Below are 27932 nucleotides of genomic sequence, written 5' to 3' on the forward strand. Positions count from 1 at the left end.
CCCAGAATGGACCACCTTAGTTTGGAGTTTGAAATCTAAGCTTCCATTGGTTTAAAAAGAGTAACTGCCTAGTTCTTATAGTCATGGAGGGGGTGGAAATGGTCCGTATTTGCCAATGGCAGAGCTGTGAATAAGAATTCCTGTAGTAAGGATTGAAAAACCCAAAGATTTTGAAATGGTTGCTTCTGTTTTTCCCATTATTATATACTACTTGCCAGCCACTAATAATATATCGCAATGTCCCCATGTTCCTTTACTTCTTCCAATAAGCATGCATACATATGGAATATGCATTCCATGCACATGCTTCAGATAGAACTAGAATTCAATATGCTGAAAACAAATAGACCAGCCAGTTTTACTGAAAACCCCAGCATATTCCTGGCCCTGCATAGATCAGTTACTCTGCTTATACGTTTTTCCATTGTAGTTATTTGTGGCTTTTTGGGTGGAGCTTTCTACTTTGGGCTCTGTGCCCCCTTCCACTAAATATCGCATGTGAATATGTTGATTTTCATTTCCAGTGTCCCTGAGCAAATATCGGTTGCAGAACCAGGAATTCAAATATCCTGCTATCTTGGGGAATTTTCTAAAAACAAAAACAAAACCAGAATATGCTCCCTTATGTATGCCCTGTCGTTCTCCTGGAATAGAAGAGCTGTTCTCCCCCAGGTTTTGGAAAAGATCCAGGGGTGCAGCTGTGGCAGCTGTCGGGGCGTGGAGGGACCAAGAATCTGCTGGGACAGCACGTAGAGATCAATGCTATGCCTGTCTGGGACACTGAATAGGCAAGGTAACTAAACTTCCTCTTAGCCTGTCCCAGGCTACGCGACTGGGTAATGCCCAGAGCTAGCCTCAGTGGCTTGGTAGCAAAGGGTTAACTAGTTCTCCCCCTCCGCCCCCAACTCCGTCAGGTCCTGAAGTTTGACATTCCCCAGCAGGGAGGAATTTTCCAGGCCTAAATCCATCTCCTACCAGCAACAACCCTTTTTCCAAGTTTGGAAAATACTGGAAGACTGGAAATTGCAACAGCATGAAAGAGAAAGCAGGAGAGAACAAGGAAGAGGGGAAAGGTGAGTTCAAATGATGTGTGGGAACAGTGCAGCAGCTATGAGAAAGGGTGAGTGTAACGTGGACAATCAGGGAAGAAATATGCTAGAGAGGCTGCCCCAGAACTATGGAAAGAAAGACAGAGCTGTGGGGGAAGAGGAGGAAAAGGTGAAGAGAAATAGGAGTGAGCATGAAAGGATGAGTGTGCCACGTGAAGGGAGGCACAGTAGAAGAAAACTTGTGGGGTGGTGAAGAGTGTACTGGGTTCAAATATTCAAATATTCCTTCCATTGTCCATGAATTGTCCATGGAACTGGACAACTGCATCAGCTCTCCCATTAGGAAAATGGAAACGATAGCAGACCTTGCCTCAGAGCGTTGTAAAAATTAGGATCAGTTAAGTAAAGATAATTGCCGTCCCAAAGTAATCCAGACCACAACCATTTGTCTGTGGAACATCCTGTGCTTTGTACTGTAAAAAGAATTGTTGCTTTTTGCAATTCTGCAACAGCAGAACCTTTACTGAGTGCGGTAGGCATAGGGAGAAGGAAGCTAGGATTAAAACATTGATTAGATCAAAAATGACTGGCCACTAGCCAGTTGATCCCAATTTAGTGGTGGTTTAAACGGGAGCGGATGATCTACCCTAGACAGTTTGGTGTAACTATCTACATGTGCAGGATTATACACATGTTTGGGGGATAAATGCTAGAGTATAATCAGCATAAGATTGTTGGATCAGAACAACAATAAAAAAGAATCGTGCACCACTTTAAAGACAAATAGATGACTGATTGATAAACAATCAAACAGATAAGAGATTTATAATCATTTGAACTGCAACGGACCTGCAAATCTTTAATGTACTAGAATTTTTAAAAATCATTCTTCCTGAAGAGTATATTCCATTGACTCAGTGGTAATTACTTCTAATCAATTATACTGCTGAGATTATCTTTCCTTAAAGCAGTATTTTATAGCAGTTTTTATTGCCATAATTTTTTAAAATTGTTTTGTGCTTGTTTTTAATATTTTATTATTCCCTGCTCTCTTCAGTTGTGTTTGTGGCTGCTCTTAGGGTTTTTAAAAGACCTTTAAATTGAGAATTTTAGCTATCAGGTAACTCCCATTGAATGCCTGGCTGAAGAGATGAATCATAGAAATGAGGCACAAGGATAAATGTTCTGGGTAAAATAGGGTCAGGTAGGAAGATATATCTGTGTTTCAAAGAGGAAGAGGGTGAACAGTACAGAAGGTACATTAATCACAAGACCTTGTAGGGAAAAAAAGAAGACAAATTGTATTTGGGGACTGATGGCTGATTTAAGAAAGTCGAAGACAGATATGCTTCAGTATTAAAAGAGAAAGTAGTCAGGACTAATAAGTGGGGAGCGGGGAGAGATAAAGGGGAGGATGAGACTTAACTAGAAGGAGGTCCTTTGAATTAGTGAGGGTGGCAGGCACGGATGGAGAACTGAGAGGCCAGGAACGAGGGGCGTGGGGGGGAAGCAGCTCAGCTAAGTCTTCCCTGGCACCTGCCCCAGTTTTCTCTCCACCATCTCACTGGTGCTGAGCCACCACCATCTGTTGCTCTGGAACGGAGTGGAGTGAGCGGAGGACGGGTACAGGCAGGATGGGGGCCCCACCAGAAGGTAGGTTTCCCAGCCAGGAGCAGAACTGCTCAGTGGGCATTTGCAGAGGGGTGGGGGGAGAGGAAAGGGGTGGACCCAAAAAATGGAAGCGCAGGGTGCACTACAAGAGTGGGTGGGGGTGTTTTGTCTTCCCCGAACTGCTACCCTCCAGATAGGTTGGATTGTAACCCCTATCGTATCCAGCGGACCAGGGATGGAATTGTAATCCAGCAGGTCTGATCCAGCACATCCCCAGGCAGGGGAAAATTATCTTACACTAACATGCCTGTGATTGTTATGCAAAGTAGATGGGGGGAAAAGCGTGTAGGGCAGATTTCTGTACTGTAAAATGTGGTGCAAACGGAGAGACCTAACTATCTGATGTCACAGAAAAGATGCTATTAGTCCTTGTTCCCCGAATATTGTTCCCAATCCTGTCCACGTGGACAACAGGCCTGTTTTGGAAAGGCTTTTTGGAGACCTATGAACACTTTTTGAGGGATTGAAAGATCAAGGGGATATCTGCACCTGTGAGCAAAGCAGGTGATGGAGTCCAAAGCTCAGGTTTATTTTAATTATTTTTATATCATTTTTGTTTTATTTCATCTGTTAAATGTTTATCTGCCTTTCTTCCAAAGATGTATTCTGGGGTTCTTCCTCCTCCCCATTTTATCCTGACCACAACCCTACGAGGTAGGCAATGCTAAGAGAGAATGCAGCATGGAGGTTTAGAAAGCAAGAATATAATTTGTGGGGACATGGCTGATATGGGGGGGTGGGGTGGCTGCACGTGGTAGCTGTAATGCCCAGGTCTTTCTGGACTGTAGATGGCAGTAGGGTAAAGCAATGCTCCAATTAAAGCGGGATGAGGCCTCTGCTGTTAGCAAAGGGATCCTAAAATGATTGTGGTGTTCAGAGAAACTAATCTGTGGAACCCTTCGATGGGTTGATGCAGTTTGGATCTGGGGGTGACTTGGGATGCTTCCCAGTGGGCAATTCTTAGCACTACTGGTTAAAAAAAAACTATGTAAAGAAATGAATGGACTTTCTGGTTTTTTTTAAGAGATGAAAGAACCAGTAGGAAAACATTGGAGGGATATGTGCAGAGGTGCCTGCATGTAAAAAAAAGGGTGGGGCTTCAATCGCATGCTGGTGGCCGCCATCTTGAGTGGTTACATGGAAGATACTGTTTGGACTTGCTTTGCAATAAAATTCCAACAGGATGATTGGAGAGGAAAAGCTCTTTCTAGGAGAACAGTATGTTGTGGAGGATTTGGAGAGATTGGTGGGTGGTGGTGGTGTTTTTTTTTAAAGCAGGTTCTGGTTGTGTAAAATGTTTTATTTTCATTTGGGGAGACCTAGTAAGTGCTGACCATACACTGATGGGGAGAGCTGCCAAAATTAATTTTTCTACTTGAAACTGTAAGAAACCGTACCTGAGTTTGCTTTTCTCACCTTCCCTCCCCATTCCTTTTCCTTGGGTATTATATATCCTCTTGATTATGCATCAAAGGGCAGGGAATATCCCACAACTGATATTTGTAAGCCAATTTGGGAGCCCTTATTTTTCCCTAATGAGCAGGGAAGAAATTAGTAATGATTCAAGCAATCTGAAACCAAAGGAAAACTTAAGTCTTAAACATTAACTAACTTTGAATGACTTGGAACTGAGAGATTCTAAGTATCACAGACTGTTGGGGTGCCAAGTCTCTCCATTCTGAACCATCGAAGAAATTTTGGGTCTTGGAAAGCTGACGGGTCAGTTCCTAGAATTTGCTTTGCCTCCACCCTGCTATGGGAAGTGAGGAGACAGCCTCCATCTGGCAGTTTTGACCAGTTTTTTACTTTCTTTCCCATTCTTTTCTCGGTTGGATGGAAAACTGAAGGCCGTGCGGCCAAGTTTGAGAGGCAGAGGGGAGCCGTTTCCCTTAGAGCAAACCCTGGGCCCAGTCCTTGCCAACTCCAGCTGGGAACTGCCTTCTCTCCCTTCTTCTGTATTTTCCAGGTTCTTTTTTTCTTTTTGGCTTGTGGAAAAAGCAATTGGAGCCAAAATGAAATTAAATCGCAGTGCTGGATCCCAGTGGTAGGAGGGGAGCTCGATGTAGTCCTAGGGGCTCTAAGGAATAGAGAATGGAAGAAATGGCCATCCTTTCTACCGCAATAATGGAGCCTGGAGGAGGAGTAGATTTGGTGGGACAAAACCTCTGAATATTCAGAATTATTCAGAGCCATTTAAATGGAGAAATTTAACACAGTTTAAAAAGGCAAATAATACACTTCGTGGCAGGACTGCTGGCAAATAGCAGTTCAACAGATGTAGATTTTGGATGCACTGGCGGAGAAGACTGTATCTCCTGATGATATTATGTTATTCAGGGACATTAAAAACAAAATGGGGGCTGGGCAGAGCTCAGAAAGACTATTTCCAAACTGCAGGAATGGGCAAAAAGATGGCAAAGGCAATTCAGTGTAATTAAATGTAAAGTGATGCACACTAAGGTGAAAAAGAAACCTTAACTGAACCTTCAAATATAAACTAATGAGTTTCTCTGGAATATCTGTGACTCTGAGATATATTTTGGGATTGTGATGGGATCACTAAATTCCCACTGTTGAAATTCTGTATGCCTCCCACTTCCCAACGTGGCACTTTGTAGATACCGTGGGATTCCAACTCAAAGGTACCACTTTAAATGAGGGTGCTGAATTGCATTAGAAAACCTCTGGACCTGTATCTCCCACCTAGCATCTCTCATTCTAGTGACCAGCATCATTAGCCATATTATTAGGGGCTGCTGAGGGGTCAGGGTGTCTGTAGGGCCACTGTTTCCAAAGCACTTCTGATCATAAAATCATAAAATTAAAAATGTTACTGTGAGCTGGAAAAAAAGGGCAATTGAAATAAGAAGCAACATTAATTGTTCTTAGAGGAAATGTTACAATGCTTTTTTTTTTGCTTAAGAAAAAATGTAAAAGGGGATGTGATATATAATAATGTCTCAATTTAACAGACATCACCACCCATTTAGCAGATTCTGGATGCAGTGAACCAAATTTCAAACAGGGTTTGTGCAAAGCCTGAAAATTGGGTTAATTTAATAAACTGTTTTTCTGGGTTTGTACAACATACAGTACCATCAACTAACCACAGAGACCAGGTTTGGACAACACATTAGGCTGCAGTGCAGTTGGTTAGATTGTGGCTCGATATGTCATGTGAACACAGGATTTGTCATGGACTTTGCTAGGATTCAGGAGCCTGCAGAAAGAGGAATTTAAGAGTCCCATGGAGAGAGCACCTCTCCTGGACATAATCCACATGGAAGGGAATATAGAATAGATCCTGTATGAAGTTGCCTGTGGAAATAATGGGAATATATGTTGAATAACACACCATAGACAGCAGCTGGAATGTTTCTATTAGGTTCATGCATCTTGGTAAGCTATATGATTTGTTGGGTTTGGGTTCAGTAATAGGCTACCAGATCTGGGCTGCAAAGTCCAGGTGACCACTAGAAAGCAGCAAAGAGTGTGTTGTCTCTGTTTCTTTAAAGCCCAGACACAATAGCCCTATCAGGCAAGAAAGCAGAGTTAAAAGCATCAGTTGTTGTGGGCTTACTGAATGAAACTGTGCTTCAATTTAATGGCTTAGAGATACGTGCTTAGTACATACCATTCTGTTTTCTTCCTGCTATGTTTTTGAGTGCTGAAAAAAAAATCCCCTCTACCAAATTATAATGGCAAGAGCTGCTAAAAAAGAAGTAGAGAAAACAAGCCATGATTACTTTGCTCACCTGTGAGACTGATTAGCTTATTTCTGGTTTGTTCACAACTGTAATTAAAATATAGCCTTCATCTTCACACCTGAATGCTCCATAAATACTTGGGCAGAAGAGAGAGGAATGAGTGGTTCTATCTGAATGCAAAGCTAGTACTCACACCTCAGCTTCATCATGTGGCTAATTAAGGAATGGGAATGTCCACATCCATATACCCTCCTCCTTGGGAGTTGTAGCGGCTCCCCGATGTGTGCAGCAAAAGTTTCCTTTCCATGCGCCAGGCAATGATTTTGCAAGACAAAAATGTTCATGCATCTTTGGTCAGCAGCAGACATCATGGCAGAACACTGCCTGGTCTTTTACAACCCAGAAGTTACCAGCTTGTAGGAATAAGTGTCTCTCTTGCAGGTGCCTCCCTTACACCCCACCACTTTATTTATAGAATTTTAGGGAATCTCAAATGACATTTGAGCTTCCCTTGTAACTATTCTTAGTTTTCCTACTTCTCTGTTCCTACAAGGAAAAACCCCAGTTTAGAAGGAAGTGGAATAGCAACACCACCATCATTTCCCCCCGCCCCCTGGTCAGGAGTCCTCTGTCTGGATCCCTTTATCCCTACAGTGAGGCAGTGGAAAATGACTGTCAGAACAATACTTGATTTTATTAGATATGGTAGAAGGAATGATGGGGAAGCAAAGGAGATGTGTACAGCCGTCACATTTTGAAGTATGGTTGTCCTCTTTGCACGCTTGCTAATTGTGCAGGGCAGTCTATTCATTCACCCCAATTGTTGGAGTGAATGTCTGGATGGGTCAGCAGCCTATTGGAATCCTGTATAGGTAAAATAAGAATGAATAACGTGCTTCCATTTTCCCGGGCTTGAAGAAAATTTAATGTTGCAATGTACTGATGTTGTGCAAAAGGTCCACTTCCCTGTTTCTCCTGACCGGCATCCTTACCATTTGTGTGGTCCACATGTATCAGGACCAGAACACAGAGAGAAATTGTGCCAGGCCCACACACATTATCCCCTCTGCTGTGGTTGCCCTTTTAAAGTTTTTAAATTGATGGAGCTTGCTGTGATGGGGCGGAGAGGGACATGGGCAGAGCCACTGTTGATGGGGAGACTATTTCCCCTTTCCCGTGGATGTCAACGGAAGAGATAATCTTTCAACTAGAGCTGGAGCTGGAATAAAGTGGTACAATTCAGTGTAGTTGTGCCTGTGAGTTGGAAGCGCATAGGATGTAGCTGAAGTGAGCTCCTCCTCTGTCTTCCTGTACTCGTTTTGCTGGCCCGACCTTTCCAACCACATGGATATACTAGCTCTCTCATGACAGCACGTATCTCGCATTCTGCTGACCGTGAACTTATGCTTAAGCCCATCACTCCTTAGCTAGTGGATCACGGTTACAGCTTGGCTCTTTTAGCCTTTTTAAAACTCCAAATACTTTTGAAGTTAACATTCAGGATTTGCCAGATATTTATTTATTTTGAAAGATGCATACAGCTTATTACCAAATTTGGTTTTAGCCAGGGTGAAGATGACAAAATTGAGCTAATAGGATAAGAATGTACTTCTGAGTGGTATATTTCTGGCATTCCTAAATAATTTTGTAGGAAGGGTTTCAAATATATTAATACAGAGTGGTATTTCTATGCACAGTGTTGGGGTCTAAAACAAAAGGAATCAATGGAAGGCCACACACCCACCCATAACTGGACAATGACTGGGTTTACACAGTGTTTGTTGAAAGATAGGCATTTGTTTCACCATGGTTAGTTGAATAAACAACAGCTGGTTGGGTTTACATAATAAACTAACATACACCATAGAGAAACAATCTGGGGTCCCCCCATTCCTCAGTCACCACCCTCCTCAGTCACCACCTTTTTAAGCATAAAAATATATTCATTCAATTCAAGGAAAAAGAAGACAGGATTTTATAAGATTAGAAATGTAATCATTGCTAGAAACGATTACTGTTGAATATATTTTGCAAAAAAATATGGCAGCAAGTTCCAGCTATTTTGGCTAAGTTCAGTTATGCCTTCATAAACTTACTAGAATATTATAACCTTTAAGAATATTTGAAGAATGGTGCACACGAACTTCATTTAAAAATATATTAAAAATATTAAGCGCAGCAAGTTCTTTCGAAAGTTACAAAAATTGCAGGAGGAGGATTTGAGGTTTGAACTTGATGAAATCTCTTGATGAACTCTCTGTGGCATAGAATTGGTTTTAAATCAATTTCAGTACATTTCAGCAACTACTATGAAGGTAATCCACACAAAGAGCACAATAGTCTACTAAAATTAATTACATAAATTGTACCTTTCTAGATTGTTTTGATGATATGTAAGCAAATTAATACATATTATCTTTTTGGTTTTGTGCCTTCTGGTCAGCTTTTGACTCCTGGTGACTGGATGGACCAATCTCTGCAGTTTTCTTGGCAAGGTTTTTCAGAAGTGATTTGCCATTGCCTCCTTCCTAGGGCTGAGAGAGAGTGACTGGCCCAAAGTCACCCAGCTGGCTTTGTGCACAAGGCAGGACTAGAACTCACAATCTCCCAGTTTCTAGCTTGATGCCTTAACCATTACACCAAATTAGTTTTCTATTATCTTTGATGCCAGTAGCCAATTAAACATCCCTTTAGCTCAACAATGTTTGAAGAAATCACAAAAGTTTCCAAAAGTTTCCAGACAACATTGGACAATTTATTAGATTTACATCCCACTTTTAATTCAGGAGCTCAAGGTGCCGTACCTACTGGTCCCTCATCCTATTTCTCCTCACAACAACAACCCTGTATTGTAGGGTTGGGCTGAGAGAGTGACTGGCCCAAAGGTACTTCATGTGCTGCCATGGCTGAGGATGGATTGGAACTTGAGACTCCTTGCTCCTAATTCAGCCCTTTCATCCCTACATGGTGCTGGCTTTCATTGTATTTGTTGGTTCATGGTCCATTTTTGCAAGGGATATACACCAATGCAACATTTTAAAAATATTTAATTCCTGTTGCTAATTGCCAGGTTTGCTATTGCAAATCACTAGAAAACTATCATGCATCTTGCTTTGAATCAGTAGTATTTACAAGTATGGCTATTTCCTTTGGCTGAAGAATTACCACAACAGCATAGAATAAAAGATTGTTTTATCCAAAACTTACCTCATAACCATGTTTTCTTTAAATATTATCTTCATCTGTACAAACATCAGTCTGGAAAGAAACACTGAATGTGGATCTTTAAAATGTTTGCGCTTTTCCTTAAGACCACATATGTATTATTTAAATGATAAATTACGAAGGCTGAGTTTGCATGGCACACTATGGCATAAACCATGATTTGCAAACAGACTGCTAAACCAAGGCTGAACCAACCACTTGATGGCATTATGTCACTCACTTGTCTGGATGGGCTTCAGGGGAGTTCACAGGCCAAGTGTGCAGTATTCATGTCTTGGGAGTTGTCAACATCCCCACGAAACTGGCTGGATAGCATTTGCAGGCCAGACCACGGAAGCAATCCAAATCTAGTCCTAGTATTTAAGAGAAGTCAGGTGCCAAGCATGGAATAATCTGCAGCGTGTAATAATCACAGTCCATGTAGAAAAGAAGGTTCTGCCTTTACAGGAAAATAGTAATTCTCCCCTATTTCTTTCCAATTTTGTCCCGTTTAGTTGCACCATCTTATCTAGTTCAAGCCTACCCCATTTCAGGGCAAAATTGCTTTCTTGTTCTTGTAGTTGTAGCAAATTAAAAATTTCTAGGTCTCCCAAGTGAAAGGAAAGGAATACCAGTTTCTGACACTTCTCATACTTAAATTAAGCCTGAAAGGGAAAAAAATGGGGCGGAAGCAGGATGGGGCATGGAAAGCTTTTCCCTGGGCGTACTGACAGCCGCATACCAGAAGATAAATAACAAGAACATGGGATAATGGGATAATTTCTAGGAAGCCCCTAACATTACCTTCAGGTCACTCGAGTCACTAAGTGGACTTAAACGAGGGGTGGGTGACTCGGGTGGTCGGTCCTCTGGCTGAGCTCAAAATCCCTATGCAACAGGTCAGTTCAAATTGCCAATAAAAGACATTTATCCCTTCTTTGCAGTCTGCTGCTTGGGAAAGATTGTAAGTGTCAGAGCAAATACTGGGCATCAGGAAAAATGAGAGGCCCCCCACCCCAATTCTGACACTGTTGCCAATACACTTCCTCACAGTTCTCGTTGCAGCTGAATTTCCTCAGTGGACAGGCTACCAGATATACAGATGATTCAGGAATTATCAGAAAGGTAAAGATCCAGTTATGGGGTCATGTGGTCAATATGATCTTGCCTACCATTGGGACTGCACCCCCCATTTGGAAGAGTCCCAGATATGATGGAATACAACTCCATTGGCCATACTGGTTTGGAATTCTGATAACTGTAGTCTAACACATCTGGAGAAAACCAGGATGGAAAAGGCTAGGACAAAAACACTGGAAGAACATATGATGACCTTTCTTTAGCCTAGTAATCACAGCTGCAAAATTCCAGATGCCTAGAGTCTCTGGTAGTTTCTGACGGATATTGAGTAGCTAGCCACTGGCACTTTGGATGGATGAAAAAGCCAGTTCCTCCTTCTCTCTTACTCCTAGGGAATTTCACTGACCTGGTTCACCCATTTTGCTAACCCGTGGTTTCTTTAAAATTGTTTTTTTAATTAGCCACAATTATTAGGTTCAGAGGCACATTAAACCCTAAATCAAACAAACCCCATTAAGGTTTAAGTGCAATGTAAGAATCCAGGAGGGGCTGACTTTTAGATTTCAAAAAAAATAATAATTTCATTCCTGATTTGTTGTTTGAGATTAAAGTCACTTTCAGAGTGAGAATAGCCTTCAGACATTTGGAGAATTCAGTTCTCTACAGCGTATATATTTTGTGGAGCTGAACAGATCTTGATTTTGTTCTTTGCATCTCTGTCTTGGACAATACCACTGCTGCACTTTACTCTGCAATATGCTATTTATTTTCCGGCCTGCGGTCCCAGTTAACTGAAAACACATGTTCCCCCATCTGCAGCCTTTCCCATTCCCCATTCTTCTTCTTCAAATGGCTTTTCCACCCAGTGTTCAATGGTCAGTCCATTTTCAAGCTGTGTTAACCAAAATCCCTTGGCAGGCTGGCTGGAAGTTGAGGAAGTGGGGATGGGGGGGATGGGAAGGAGAAGCACATAATCAGACACAGCCAAGAAAAGAAAACGAAAATCCACAATCAGGCAATTCTTTTATTGGGACCAACCAAGTACAATTATGGGGAAGTTTTTGAGGTTTTTAGATCTCTTCATCCGATAAAGATCTTACATAAAGCAGATGCGTAAGGCAAGAAGAGAAGAAAGGCAACATACAAACCCTGAAGTATGCATGGTTAGAGTCTTACAATGGAGGAAAGGAGAAGTCAGATTTCAGTGGAGTAGGCTTTACCTCAGGGGTGGGTCTCCCATATTTGGCCTCAAGAATTATGCCAAAAATTACAGTGGTGCAGTGACTGTTTGGTGGGAAATTAAGCAGAAGAAATGCATTCTAGCCCCAATCAGTTCAATACAACTTTAGAAGTTTTTTTTTAAAGAGGGATGTGTGTGTTAAAGTGTCAAAACAATAATTAAAAACTGTAGCCCCTAGCTGCAAGGCTTGCTTGCCCCCTGTTTACTACATCATCCCCTACCAAATCTGGGGTTTTCCAAATGTGTTAGACCTCAACGTTTTGGGAACAGCAATCTAGCACGTTTGGAAGGAACCAGGGTGAAGAAGGCAGTTGTATTAGATGCAATACTTAATCAGAATTCTCTCCAACTTTAGACTAAGACCCAGTTCATACTGCTGAATTATCGTATCAGTGGTTTATTCGGTTTTGGCTTAGCATGCTACATGGACTCATCCAAAGTGGGTTGTAAATCATGGTTTATGGCTTAGTGTTATATGTACCCAGCCAGTTATACCATAGTCAATAAGCCACTGTTTAAAAATCACTCAGATCAAGGTAGGGAAGTGGATATGGATGTTGAAGAAGATTGTACACTAGAGGAACATAACTAGAGGCCCAAGAGCCACAAGTAGTCCTCCGCTGCCTTGGGCAAGGCCCTCAGAAAACCTCTAATGGTTATTACAAAGTTGTAATTTTTAATGCAATAGAAGTGGGAAATCATTAAATATGTGACTGTTAACTGAATTTAATTATAATTAAATCTAAATCTAAATTAGATTAAAACAAATTTAATTGTTCTGTGGGTCCCCACACACCACTTAAAAGTCAAGTATGACCTTGGCCCAGAAAAAGTTAGACACTCCTGCACCAAAATTCTAGTTGCTCTCTAGCTCACAAAAATAACCCTATTGTATTGCACCCATCTAGTTCAGCTTCCTGTTTCCAATAATAGGTTCCTTTGCTCTAGTAGAATGATGATATATATACAGTATATATAGCATCAATCTCTGACATCTCTTGTTAAAGGACATCAGGTAGCAAGTGAAGGGAGATCTCTGAAGGTCTTGCATCTGCTATAAATCTGAGTAAATTATACTGAGCTCGGATGGGTGGAACTCTGTTGTAACCTAATAGCTCTATATATTTATAATTCAGCTTGACAATACTCAAACATGAAAATTCACTAAGTAACTTTGTGCCAGTTAGTCTTTCACAGTCCAGCTTTCCTCACAAGGTTGCTGTAATAGTCTTAACATTGGGAAGGGAGTACTTCAAATGCTGATTTAAGCTCCTGAAGGAAAAACTGGGTATAATCTGACAACAACAGCAACAGCAGCAATAACAATAACACGGAAAAAGCTATCCCTGATGTTTCTGTATAAAAATTCTCAAAGTTGTACTCCTGAACATAGCAGTTCAATTGAGTAATTACATCCAATAGTTTTTGAAGTTCTGTCCCATTCTTTCAGTGCCTCATCCTGAGGATTTATTTTTGAAATGATGGTTGTATCATGATTTTTATCACTATATAAAAATGTGTTTATTCTGACAAAATGCAACAATGTTTTTATTTTAAGCCTGAGCCATAACAAATCTTACTTCATAGGTAGGATTACCACATTTCCTGAAAGGCTTCAAAGAAAGGAAAATCAATAATTAATCTGGTCAACAACATGAATGCCATTAATTCTTTTGCTAATTCTCAATAATTTCTGTATATATTTAGGTTAACTATAAATTGTCAGGATTACCTAAACAGAAAATGGACAGTTAAGCTTAGAATCTTGTACCTAAGAAAAGATCATCTGAAACATTTCAGACCAAAAGTCTATGTAATCAAGCATAGCCAGATACTTCTAGGAAGCCTACAATTAAGGCTGTGCGTGTTGAGTTTTAGTGTATGACATTAATCTATCTATTGTAGAATGAGAAAAGTTTGGAAAGTTTTGGGCTTCATCTCAGCCTCCTGGACTTTAAAGGCCACAGGAGAGTGTTTAGTGATGCTACAAATAAGGCAAGGCCAATGTTTTTGGTGTTGGGGAACTACAAATGGGCTGCAGGATGCCCACCCCTAAATTGTAATTCATGTATTGTGTGAACTAAGTAAATGTTGAATTAACTGTGGTTATACAAATCATGGATTAGCATGAATCAGCACCATTCACTTAGTTAAAAAATTGCTAAACTAATTAAGAGAAGGGTAGATACATATAACAACAAAAATATAATTTAATAATAATAATAAAAGGAAAGGTTTTAGAAAATTATTAATAGAACAACTCTAATATTTAACCATACTGTATGAATTTTTTCTTCTTTGCCCCTTTGTAAAAAAAACTTATTCAAATATTGGCAAACAACACATATCAACAATTCATTGCTGAAATGAGGTGTAGATATCTCCTTCTAGTGTTGTATGATGTCTTTTAGCCAGCCCTCATTTCTGAAAAATCCACAATTCTTGCTATATTAATTGATTCCAAATACAGAGATATCTAAAAAGAACATGTGCATTATTAACACAGTAATCAATCAACACTCATAATAACAGTCCTGTTGATCTCAGTCCCAAATGTGGCAATAATAGGACAAGACCAAACCATATAAGTTAATGTTCCAAATCCTGAGTTGCTTCTCCAGTTGAAGGCAATTGAAATCAACCCTTATTAAACATTCTCTGAAGTGTCCAATGTAAGCCTAATTTTAAGATCATGGAAACATTCTGATCTTAGAATGAGATGAATAACTTCAGTGCTTAATCCACTGAAAGAGTGACTCTTCCTCTATCTTATGATCCTGACCAAACCACTTCCATTACTATACTAGGACAGGACATTCAAACCTGTTATTCCAGAGGTAATATGTATGACTAATATAAATTTTATCTGTTTCTATAAAAAGAGTTGGAGCCAAGCCACAATTAATTCCTCCAAAACCACTGTTGCTGTGAAACTTCAGATGCAGCAATCACATCTGGACTAACTAAACAAATAGCACGTACTTAAGTTGAATCAACTGCCAAGAAGCCCTCAGAGAAAAATTAAACTCATTTTTAATGCTGCAAAAAGTTTAAAAAACAGCTTCATCGGAGTTGATCCAGAGTTGCAATATTTGAGAGGTGCAATTTAGATGCTAGTTTTAAGCTCAGATTACCCCAGTATCCCATCACCACTATTTTCCATATATGGCTTGAAGCATTAAGTGCAGATAACCATCATTCTTAAACAGTAGCTTCCATTTATTAGCCCTTACTTCCCCTCCTGCCACAGATAAAGCCATAAATTGAAAGGTTTTCTTTTTAGGATGATTAAAGCTTGGAAGGAAAAATAGTGATCTCAAAAAATCCAGGGAAAATCTTGTGAGGGCTGATGAAGTGGGTGGAATCTGGACTGCAGCCAACCATGGTGGGTGGCTGGATTGCCAGCTGCCACAAAACTGTATTTTTAAAGTATCATATAAAGCTCCCTTTTTCTGAGCCAGGCCCATGAAATCCTAGATTGTTTGATCTGACAGGCAAGGTTTTAAGCAAACTTGATCTGATTTTATTTCTTGGAGACTGAGCCCAAATCTTCTGCATCAAAAGTATGGGCTTGTTATCTTCACCAAGTATTCCTACTCAAAACACAGAAGTGTTTCTGTTTTTAGAACATGTCAGTCTTCACCTACAAATAATCCTGTCTCAGATTGAATAGCCTGATTTTATTAGTTTCTTTAACCATTCCTTTCTCTAGCAAATGAACAATAGTAGCAACAAGTAAGTGGTACCGTACACTTACTGGTCCACTGTGTACAAAGATGGTTTTGGTGAGAAATTCTCTTTTAAAACAATGCAGCCAAATGTCCATACATAAAAGGGGGTTTCTTAGGAAAAGGAGAAAGCATAAAATGTGGAGACAGCAAAGACACATCAAGAATTCCAAATCAGTCACATTAAGTTACTGACATTTTGTGCTTTAGTAGATTTCAGAGCAGACAGAAAGAATTGTCTGAGAGAAAGCATCTGGCCTCCTGGTTAGATGCGGTTTCCTTGGGGTGGGAGGAAGAGCCCTATTTTTACAGAACTCTGATGGAGAAACAGTATTTAGTGGAAATTAGCTGTTTTTGCATCCAGTAGGGCATTACTGTAGCTTCTTTTTTTCCCCCCAGCTTTTTGATCAGCAAGTTTTTGATCAGCAACCTGTACAGTACTCTTGATGGATCCTTCAGTTGACTGCTAATAAAATGGATCTGTTTGCAATGGAATCACCCATTGCAAAAAAAGAGCTTGGATGCATCTTGAAGAAAAGCATGGGAAGTGACACCAAAATCAATACAACAATTCATAAAAGATGTGGCCTTTCATTCAGGGTTTCTAATATAAAACCCACTTACCAAATACTCTAGAGGCAGTGTTGAGCTGTATAAGAATAGACAGCACTTTCTGAAAGAAGCACCTCCATATTCCTGAAAAGAATGCTGAAATAATGCATATCATTCAATGCTGATTTGTTATAGTTGGGATAAGCAGCCTCCAAAACAGTGTTTCTCAATCTTGGCAGCTTGAAGATGTGTGGACTTCAACTCCCAGAATTCCCCAGCCAGCATGGCTTCCTGGGCAATTCTGGGAGTTGAAGTCCACACATCTTCAAGCTGCCAGGGTTGAGAAACACAGCTCTAAAAGCTCAGAAGATATGGAGAAAAATGATTTCCTAAGATTGGTTTTAGACCTTTTGTGATTTGCTCAAGGGAGATGACTTGAGAACTGCATATGAAAGGTAGATCCTGAAATTATTTAAGTGAGCAGGGGACTCCCAAGGGTTTTATCTGTTGCTTTAGAAGGTCCAAGATTGGAGATAACTGAACTGAATTCAAATAGGTAGCTATGAATTAAAGCTCCCTTAAATTTCTCTATAGTTTGCGTATTCCACATCTTCTATGCTGGTAACACATCAGCTTTTTTGAGACTTTGTTTGAATCTTTCTTGCAATTAATCAGATGCAAAAAAAAAAGCACTGATGACATGTGTGTGTGTGTGTGTGTGTGTTATGTGTGCAGATGGAATAGGGTTTCCAAAGAACTATGGACAAGGGAACAAAGCAAAGATGGAACATGCTGTTATCTACAATATATAACCCAAAGACAGGTGTTAGCTCTTCAAGGTAGTCCAGACAAGAAGCACAACCATGAGTATAAACTGTATCTTTATTGTGAAGTTATATTAACAGAATCTTGCAAGACTGAAAGTATTTCTTCCCTCTTTTCCTTTTACTCTCTGGAAAACTAGGGAGGGTCCCTTCTGAAATGCTTCCCACGCCCCTCTCCTTCGATGGTCTGAGATAGCTTTTACATGCTGATTGCTCAGTCTTTGGCTCTTCCTCCTGTCTCCCAAGGTCATTCCCACATACCATTACAATAGGTTCTTGAAGATTACATCTGGAATATGATTTCAAAACAATCCTCAAAAATGAGTATATTATTTGATACTTTTGGATGCACTATGAGACCTGTTCCCTCTAAACAGGTGACACCATGTCTGTGATATATAGCGAGGTGGCTGCTGATGAGCCAACTACCAACAGCTTCTGGATGGTGAGTAGCTGATCGCAGGGACTGGGTAGCAGAAGGGGAGGAGATGCAGAGGGGTCTTGGTTTGTGCAACATGTTTAACTCATTTACTGAGCTAGCCCATTTTAGATCTCCCCAATCCCTTGAATCTTAAACTGACCAAACGGGCTGAGTTTGCACCACATGCTAAAATACAAAACAAAAATACAAAACAAAATGCTAATTGGGGTGAAACCTATGTTAGCCTGTTAGGTGGACAGAGACAGTCTGGTCTGGTGGAGAACACTGTGTGAACCTAGCATCTGAGAACTCTGGAAGGTGTCTCCAATGATTTTATTTATTTATTCATTTACTTACTTACTTACTTATTTACTTAATTGATTTATAGGGCCACCCATCTTGTGAATGCAATTCTGGGTGGCTAGCAACACGTTAAAATAATTAAAAAATATATTAGTAAAGAATAAAACAACAACAACAATGGTCATCGAGGATAAACCCAAACAAAACAATTAATAGAGACCTCTCAGCAGGCCATCTAACCTCCCAACCCTCACTTCCATCCAGGGTTTCAATGCTTTGTGAAAAGCCAGCAGGGTCGGGGCCAATCTGATCTCAGGGGGGGGGGTGTTCCAGAGGGCAAGCACTCTGAGAGCAAATGCACATTTTTCAGGTCTCTTAAGAGGACTTTCTTTAATTGAAAGGATCCAGAATGTGCCCCTCCTGTCGGACCAAGTGGGGTGGGTAGAAACAAGCAGGGGAGGCAGTCCTGCAAATAACCCAACCCCACATCATGGGTGACAAACAGCACCTTGAATTCCACCCAGAAGCACACTGGGAGCCAGTGCAGGTCTCAGAGCAGAGGTAGAGGCATGCCAATGGTATAGACATACCATAGTACACCATGGGCATACCAAAGGGCACATGTGTAACTGCCCACACTGCTGCATTCTGGACCAGCTGCAACTTCTAGTTTGGCTACAAGGGCAGCCCCATATAGATTCCTTGGGATAAAAGTCAATGAAATCAAGACTGCATGACATTTGTGAACTGGTACCAAAGAGATAAATTGGGAACGTTGAGGTCTTGAAGGTTTCTGGTTTTCTTAAAGGTAATGAAGGCATATCCTAGTTGTTGGCTAGATTGGAAACCTGGAAAAAAAATAGAAGAAAGCAATAACAATCCCAAATTGCTGTGAAGAAAACGACATTAGGATGTCAACAGTCTGCTTATTCAAGATTTTCCTTTTTCTTAATATGGATTTTTCATGATCCCCATCACTGCATGATTACTTGATCTTAAAACAAGGGAAAAAAGAACATGACTACTACAAACTTCAGTATTAGAATTTTCTGTTATGTCTGGCTACATTCCCCCCTGGAGTTTTTAAAAATAAATACATGTTGACTTAAAAGCAACATTCCTTGAACTTCAAACTAGCTACTCATACTTTAGTCAAATGAGTAGAGTGAACCCAACTCATAATTTATGGTTCTCTGTGTTGTGCAAATTCAGAGAATTGGGTTAATTAAGTACATTGTAATTTGGTAAATTATGGATTAGCATGTTGTGCAAATACTTCCAGTTCTGAAAACACATGTATCCATTACCCCATATCCTTTAAAAATAATTAAAAATTATAGTTCCTAATTTATGCTTGTTTTTCTGGAACACTTAATGATAGTGCCAGGGATTCACTATTTCTCAAGAACCTCAAGGAGGTTAGTTGGATTCTGGCTGGAGTCCACAGGAGGTAGAACTCTGTGTGACTTGGGAGGAAACACATTAAATGATAGGCACTGTTTTGAAGGGGAGTTTCTGCCCCACCAAAGTGAGATCACTCCCCATCCATTCCCCCCCATCCCTTCTCCTGCAGCCCAATCACTACCAGAGCACAGTAAAACGTCTGGATGATGGGTACCGTGTCTGTGACCAGATTGTAGCCTGTTTCCAGGAACGGGCAAAGATTGAACGTAACTATGCTTTGATGATGGAAGAATGGACTCGCAAGTGGAGGCCCCTTGTTGATGCAAGTGAGTGATTTGGTCCTTTTTCTGCTGATGCTCCGAGTTCTGGTCTGCTTTAAATGCAGGTTCCATTTGTATGTTAGTATTCCTGCTACTTTCTTCAGGATTAAGGCCAAAACCTTGCCACACCTAGAACGTTTATTCTCAGGTTATTTACAACATCACTAGAATGCTTTGTAAACCCAGCTCTGTTCCTTGTGTCTATGATGCTGGCCTTGTGTTGTCTCCAAGTTCTGAGTTCTGAGTCTTATCCTGATTTTCTTCTGTAGGCAAAGCCTAGCCCTGACCCTTATGCCACCAGCTCTTATTGGGTCTTTTCCACTTACACCTAACCATTGCCCAAAAGTACCCTTGCAACATCTTTTTCCTACCATGTCTCCATGATGCTGCCTTCAGCTTGTCCCCAGCCCCTGTATGAAACAGTCTTATCATTTGCAGCTGTACTGGTGTTAAAAGTTATTTCCCCTTTATTCCAACATCATTCAAGGACAACCTCAAGGCATATAAAATCAGTTAGGCTTTGTCACCCATTACCTTGCAGGGAAATCAGGTGATTGCAGTGACTGGGAACAGAGGAAATAAGGGACATAAAATATTGTTTAGTTTTCTACAGACCTCAGAGGTGTAAAATACTTCAGCTCAGCAGTGGAGAAAGTCTCTTTTTCTTCATTTCAAGATCTGAGTTCCACTAAAGTTTGCTCTTTCTCACAAGCTTTCAGCTCTTCCTTTTTATTCCTAGAATATACTATGGAACCATTTCAAAATACGTTCCAGGAAAGTTCTCTTTTCAACTTTCTCAGCACTGTTCTGTTTACTCTGGATGTTGCCATAGCTAGTTATAATAATGGGATTTCCTAAGACCAGCACGAGCTGTAACTTCAAAAGATAGGTAGATAACTCCCATGATCTGGGGATGGGTGATTTTCTTCCTTTGAAATAATAATTTTGTCTTGATAAAGCATATGGGAGGGTAAGTATTCTTGATGGGATAAGATCTTCACTGTGATGCGTACAGAAGAAACTGATTTTTCATGGATAGTTGCTATTGACAGCCTATGCAAATGGAAAGCAGAATCAATCTTGCCTTCTAAAAGTTATCTAAGAAAATCTAAATCGGGGTTTCTCAACCAGGGTTCTACGGAACCCTAGGGTTCCACGAGAGGTCACTAGGGGTTCCCTGGGAGATCATGATTTATTTAAAAAATTATTTCAACTTCAGGCAACTTCACATTAAAGAAGTAAGTTTCATTCTTTATTTTTAGTTTAAGAACACTGTTAATGCATACATACAGGTCTACACATGAAATGAATATAATAATTGTGTAACTTCTGGCCTATAGTGGAGCCTGAATGTGCAGGGGTTCCCCAAGGCCTGAAAAATATGTCAAGGGTTCCTCCAGGGTCAAAAGGTTGAGAAAGGCTGGTCTAGATGTTCTGTATTCCAGAGACTTACCCTGCAGCATTTTAACATCTATTATATCAGAATGCTATTAGAATGCTATTTTGTTTTCTTTTGTTTTTTAACATACCTGAAGCTGCAGTCTTGAGCAATTAGTAAAATGCTGGGAGTCATCTCCAAATAATTCAGGATAAATATTTTTTTTAATTGCCTAATGTATGGATATCTTCTAGAGTCCACCTGATGTCATTCCACAAGGATGCTGTCATTGTATTATTATATACCATAAGCCATAGATGGGTAGTCTGTTCTCCAGAATTCTCTATTCTGTGGTTAGGAAGTGCATATTAACCCACATGTATCCTGCCAAAAGTCAGTAATAAATGTTGCACTATATAACATCAAAAGGCCCATTTTTGTAGCCCATATGCAGTGTTTCTCAACCTTGGCAACTATAAGATGTGAGGACTTCGACTCCCAGAATTCCCCCACCAGCCATGATGTTTGCAGTGTGTGATAAAAAAAGTCAAGATGGCAGTGTGATGGTGAAATCAAAGCACCATGATGCACATAAAAACAAGTGGAGTTTCTATCACACAGTCACGGCTGCCATCTTGACCTTTTTAACCATACCCTACACTTGCTATATCATTTATCTGGTTGGTTCAGTTTAAAGTTTAGAGTAGGGCAATTTTCTGTCTACCAGCCTAAACATGGATCTCTGCCCACTCTCACCTCCCACGCACTAACATCTGTGTCAGTGGAGAAAATCCTGCACGTGGTTACAACAGAGTAAGCGTGGCTACCGAAGTTAATTTTTTGGTGACTTCCCTACCTAGATCACTTCTCCAGTTCTCCAGTCCCTCACTAAAGCACCAAGGTTGCCTTCTTCGAATCCAAGAGAAATAATTTGCCCTCAGTTTTGCTGCAGTGAGGGAATTTATGAAATCTTGCCATTCCTTACCCTCTCCCCCCACTTCTAGGCCCAGCATATGGTTCCCTACTCCGGGCATGGCAAGCTTTTCTGGGGGCTTCCGAGCAGTTGAGCCGACTACATATGGAGATGCAAAGGACTTTGGTCTCTGAGGATGCTGGGCGTATTCGAGCTTGGCAGCATGACTCCTATCACCGCAAGCTCTTTGGGGGCTTCAAGGAGGCTTGTGAGCTAGAAAATGGTTTCCAGCGGGCTCAGAAACCCTGGACTAAGAAGCTCAAGAAGGTAGGAAGATCTTGACCTTTGGGAGTTCTCTAGGAGCAGAGAAGGGTAAAGAAATAGGAATAGGATCCAAGGATTCAGGTTTGTTTAGGAAGGAGAAGAAGCCTGGTGGACTAGGTTTATCTTTACTGGGAGCATGTACCCTCCTTCCCCTTTGACCCTGATCCCTACCCTTTGTCACCCAGATCCAATATGAAGCAACAGAATGGGGTTGGATGGAGGCTTCGATTCATGAATAGTGGGAGGTTGGCACTAGCTGCTTACATAGAGGACAGATTTCCTTCCCACTGACTGGGGCTTTGAGGGACTCCATAAAATAAGAGTATATGGAAACTAAGAACCCGGATGTCTAGGACCACTGGGTCCCAAATGCCCTGCTTTTCATTCCCTCACCTTCCTCCTCATCCTCTTCAACTCCTACATTCAGACTGAGAAGGCCAAAACTCTGTATCACAAGGCCTGTCGCAAAGGGCACATTGCAACGCTGCGGGAGAGTGGAATTCAGGCAGCATCAGGGGCTGAAGTATCTCCAGATCGGCAACGTGCTCTGCGGGAAGAACATCAACGTTGTAGCCAAGAAACCAACAAGGTAGGGATTTTTTCCTATCTCTCCACATTCTTCATTGGTCCTGGCTGGTGGGGCAATTTGTCAGATAGGCCAACTGCATTGGCCCAAATTCTGCCTGGCATGTCCATCTATTATATGCTATGGTTAGTCCAACCATCAATGGGCCATTATATTCTCTTTAAAATATAAAGCAAGAACAGAGAATTACAGTTCCCAGCATTCTTCGTCATTGGCCAGAGTGGCAGGGGTTGCTATGAGTTATATTTTAGTGACATCTGAAGAGCCAGTGGCTCCTGGCTCTTTTATCAGACTATCAATTGACTAGGTGGGGGGTGAGGGAAACAGGTCTTGCTCTTGTGCTGTGATCTGAGATTCCTTGCTAATGTCTGGATAATGTTTGGGGCTTTGGGGACTTAGCTGGAATTAAAAAATCCATAAAGATTTAAAGCAAACAGTTTTTCTTTTCTTTTTCTTTCATTGGAAATGCAATCATGCAGAACAACACTGTTGTTGCCTGCATGCAGCAAACTATATGCATAATCCGTTTGAAGAAGAACAACATGACCGTTTAGTATTCTGGGTTGAGTTCAAAGAGAAAATTAAATAATTATTGCTTGTACATTTTTCATGTTGGCCAATTCAAACCTCCTGTGGGCTCATCAAGCTGTTGGTATGCAGAGTTTTTCATCCACAACTACAGAACAATAGGAGCAAGTTACAAATATACACTACAGTTTGAAGGACAAAATTCTACACAAATAATGCATTATTTATATATTTTTATATATATAAATAAATAAATAAATAAATAAATAAATAAAAAAGAAGAAAATTAACAAGCAAAAAAACCCCACAAACATTGTTGCCCATGCTGTTGCAAATCAATTCTTTCAAGTCTTGGAGAACTGTTCACTTCTTACACACTAATCTTACACAAAACTGTAGTGTCCCCACCAAAATTGCCCCAAATATTACAAAATGTTGGTAATCTCATCCCAAGATCTCACAAGATTTCAGAAGTCTCATAAGACTGCCAGAATCTTGTGAGAGTTGATAAACTTGTAAAAATTCAGCAGTTACAGACCCCCACACACATATTAAACGCTAATTTAATTTGGAGTGCTATGATGCAATTTGGGTGAAAGTGGGTATTCTAACACGCACAAGCAGTGTGTTGCAAACCTTATCTATGTCCACATCCTATATTCATTCAGGTTCCCTGATCTAAGGCAGGAAAGAACCCATAAATCTTATTCAGCTCCCCAAAGCTGATGGTTTTCTTCCTCCCTCTCCCTATTATGGAGCCATACCAACCAGTCTGGTAACTATGGATCACAAGGAGTGGCATGCAGGTGAAGGAGCATTGCCTCGTGCAAGAGATCTGGGGGTATGTGCTTAGGGGTGGCGATCCTGAAGACAGGAGAATCTAAAAGCACGTGAATTTTCTTGGGTCTGGTCAACAGGTGCGGGAACGCTACGAGAAGGCCCTGCAGGAGCTCGACCGCTGCAGCCCCCGCTACATGGAAGAAATGGAGTCTGTGTTTGAGCAGGGGCAGGCTCTGGAGCAGAGGCGGATTATCTTCCTCAAGAGTGCTTTCCTTGCCCTGCATCGGCGCCTTGACATCACTGCAGATTCCAGGTGTGGAAAAGGGAGCGTTGAGGTCTCCATGCTATATAACGCATATAGCTGGTATCACATTATTCAGATCCATTTGTTAAAATGAAGAAGCTGGAGTTGGTGGTATCAAGCTTCATACAGCAGGATTTTCTCTCATGGAAGAAGTCATTCCTCATTGAAAGGGGTGGTAAGATGGCCATTATTGGGACAATTATTTATTTATTTATGCAATTGATCTACTCCCTCTATCCTCATGGATGCCAAATACGGATTACTGGCTAAAAAGGGATGAGTTCACTCCTTCACAGGTGCAGTATCGCCATTTGCCATTAGATGGAGCAATAGAGCCAAGGGTGACCACTGCGGAGGGATCAAAAAAGTTAAGGTGCCAATTTTGATTGCACAGTTGAAGCCACCATTTTGACTTTTTTGACCCCCAGATGACTGACACTTCCTTTATCTCCTTGAGTCTATCTATCCACAGGCAGCTGTGGATGTCCTCTGCTGTTTTTACCAGAATATCAGATTCCACAGAAGCAGTTTATAGTGATGTAGTCAGAAGATGCTTCCAGATGGATGCTTTCATGCTATTGTAGCCCTAGTGATAACTCTGGAGCCTGTCCTAGGTTCAACAACTCCTTCCCCATAGAGATCTGCCTACCCCGTAGAATGTATTCTCATCACAGCTACTTCCAACCTTCCCACTAATAGGGGAACTCATTGGAGTTACTTCCATCCCTCCTGTGACACTCAATTAGGGAAAAAAAAATCCCACCTGTAATTGTCAGTGTTTTACAGCTTTTACTAATATTATTAGAAAACAACATGCAAGCACATGAATGTTAAACTATTGAATGGCCTGTCTAGTAACTAAGCAATTCTCCTTCCCCACCCTTCTAAAATTTGCTCACTCTAATTGTCTCTGCCAGTGTCTCCTGCAGCTGATTTCATGGCTCAGGTCTTCCATCTCCCCTTCTCCTCTCCCTCTCATCCGAGCATCTTCTTCCTCTTGGGCTACTTCTCCAAACTTCTCTGCTGCTCATAGATGAAACTTCCAGCTCTCCATACCACATTGACTCCACTGCTAGTTGATTATGTGATTGATTGATTGACCGACTGATTGATTATGTGCCATCATCTCCGACTCTTAGTGACAATCTGTGCCTACCTTTTCTTGCCTTCAACGCTTCTACCAACAAAGCTCCATTCTATCCCCCATCTCATTGCCTGACCTTTAGAATGGAGCTAGTTAACTATACCTTGGCATGTTTCCCTGGAAAAACTTATCTCTTCCCAAAATATGTACCTCCATTTGCCTCCCACCCATCTGATCCTTTTTCCTACCTCCTGCAATCTAGCTACTAAAATTGCAACTTCAACCTGCCTTGCCTTGTAGCCAACTTTCCTGAAAAGCACCAGGTTGCACTATCAATCAAACCATAAGACTGTTCAATCTTTCTCTTGGATATTTTGTTAATGGTTGGAAAGCACAGGAGAGTTGTTGTTGTTGTTTATTCGTTCAGTCGCTTCCGACTCTTCGTGACTTCATGGACCAGCCCATGCCAGAGCTTCCTGTCAGTCGTCAACACCCCCAGCTCCCCCAGGGACGAGTCCGTTACCTCTAGAATGTCATCCATCCACCTTGCCCTTGGTCGGCCCTTCTTCCTTTTGCCTCCCACTCTCCCTAGCATCAGCATCTTCTCCAGGGTGTCCTGTCTTCTCATTATGTGGCCAAAGTATTTCAGTTTTGCCTTTAATATCATTCCCTCAAGTCTGGCTTTATTTCCTGGAGGATGGACTGGTTTGATCTTCTTGCAGTCCAAGGCACTCCAGAATTTTCCTCCAACACCACAGTTCCAAAGCTTCTATCTTCCTTCTCTCAGCCTTCCTTATGGTCCAGCTCTCGCAGCCAGGTGTTACTACGGGGAACACCATTGCTTTAACTACGTGGACCGTTGTTGTCAGTGTGATGTCTCTGCTCTTAACTATTTTATCGAGATTTGTCATTGCTCTTCTCCCAAGGATTAAGTGTCTTCTGATTTCCTGACTGCAGTCAGCATCTGCAGTAATCTTCACACCTAGAAATACAAAGTATTTCACTGCTTCTACATTTTCTCCCTCTATTTGCCAGTTATCAATCAAACAGGAGAGTTACATGTGGAAAATGCTGCATCTCAGTACATCCTGTAAACACCTGTAAATCAGTTTCACAATATTGTAAAAGCCTTGAGGGAAGCATCCTCAGTCAGACTTGTTTTCCCACACTGCTCCTAACTGGGAAAGGTAGGTGTGTGTGTTTGTTCCTGTGTGCCTGTGTGCATGTGCATATGTGTGTGTGTGTGTGTTGTAATCTTCTCATCTCTATTTCTCCTTTTCTTCAGTGTCCAAGCTGTTTATAGTGACTTGCATCAGGCCATCGAGGAGATAAATGACCAAGAGGACCTTAAGTGGTGGCGTAATCGACATGGACCAGGAATGGCCATGAACTGGCCAAAATTTGAGGTGGAAACCATTTCTTCTTTAATGGTCCTTCCTGTTTGCATTTATGCACAGAGAGAAAATATCCCATAATAGTAATAGTTCCCCATAAGAAAAAAAGAAATCTACTGTTCAGTAGATTCTAAATCCAGATACTCTCACTTCTCCGTGCTGCTTTTTCCATCAAAAACAAAGAGTTCTTTATCTTCAGACCCTTCAGGCTGACAGTCAACTAGTGTTTTTGACATTCACCATGACACAACAATTCAGCTGGTAACTAGGGGAGTATTTCAGATTGTCTGATAATAACCAAAAGTACTTTGGAAGAGGTAAAGGTTATTGCTTTCATTTAACATCCCATTCACACTTCTTACAATTATAGCTCAGTGCCATAAAAATTAGATTATGGATTCAAAAATTAGAGCTAAACCCCACATGATTTAGGATTGGAAATTTAATTAATTAGACCATTTACCTTTGTATTTCTTTTGAGGTTAACTATAGGATTTTACTGTAAAAAGCTTCTTGGCACCAGATGGAACATAAAACACGCCTTATTTTTGATAGTGCAGAAGTTCCCACACCTACATTGTTCTCTAGGATTTTGTATAGTCTGGCAAATGGTGCCCAGTTGAAGGAAGCCTTCGGGAACCTATTTATGGCCTTTGAGAACTAGTGATTATTCCACACAAACAAGTCAAGAGGCAAATTGCAAATAGTACTGAAAATTGTTGGGAGCATTAAAAAAAAACACTAAATAAATTGCCCAGCATGTTTTGATGGAAACTTTTCTCAGAGGAAATGTATTATTTTATTAAAGCTCTGTACATTTTTCAATATTTTTTGGGAAGTTCAGATGTTGTTTTTCTCCTTTGGAGTAACTGCCAGCCATCTCTTGAGATAATTTTTTTTGCTTGAAAACCTGCTTCACCTTTTTTCCAAATACTATACAGGTAGTCCTCACTTAACAACCATTCGTTTAACAACGGTTCAGAGACATGAGGGGGCTAAAAAATGTTATTTACAACCCTTCCTTGAGATTACAACCATCGCACTACCCCTGCGATCACTTGATTGTGATTTGGGCAGCATCTTGCGGTCACATGATCATGATTTGCAACCTTCCCAGCAGGCTTCCAACAAGCCAAAT

General features: G+C 40.9%; 1 protein-coding gene across 4 annotated transcripts in view; it reads left to right on the forward strand.

Annotated features, from left to right (window-relative positions):
- The first annotated feature begins 724 nt into the window (after positions 1–724).
- LOC134495584 (protein kinase C and casein kinase substrate in neurons protein 2-like) overlaps positions 725–27932 on the forward strand; it is a 35861-nt gene continuing 8653 nt past the window's right edge. The window contains exons 1-8 of one of the 4 annotated variants that reach the window (XM_063301105.1): positions 725–793; positions 939–1073; positions 17433–17500; positions 19353–19509; positions 21886–22121; positions 22546–22707; positions 24150–24325; positions 26686–26806. In XM_063301105.1, the coding sequence (XP_063157175.1) occupies positions 760–793; positions 939–1073; positions 17433–17500; positions 19353–19509; positions 21886–22121; positions 22546–22707; positions 24150–24325; positions 26686–26806 (1089 nt within the window). In that variant the 5' untranslated portion in view covers positions 725–759. Of the gene's footprint in view, positions 794–938; positions 1074–2566; positions 2703–3353; positions 3375–17432; positions 17501–19352; positions 19510–21885; positions 22122–22545; positions 22708–24149; positions 24326–26685; positions 26807–27932 lie in introns of those variants that run through there. The other 3 variants (XM_063301106.1, XM_063301108.1, XM_063301109.1) reach the window with 3 other exon arrangements.

This window comes from Candoia aspera, chromosome 4, assembly GCF_035149785.1.
Source record: "Candoia aspera isolate rCanAsp1 chromosome 4, rCanAsp1.hap2, whole genome shotgun sequence".
NCBI classification, from domain to species: Eukaryota; Metazoa; Chordata; class Lepidosauria; order Squamata; family Boidae; genus Candoia; species Candoia aspera.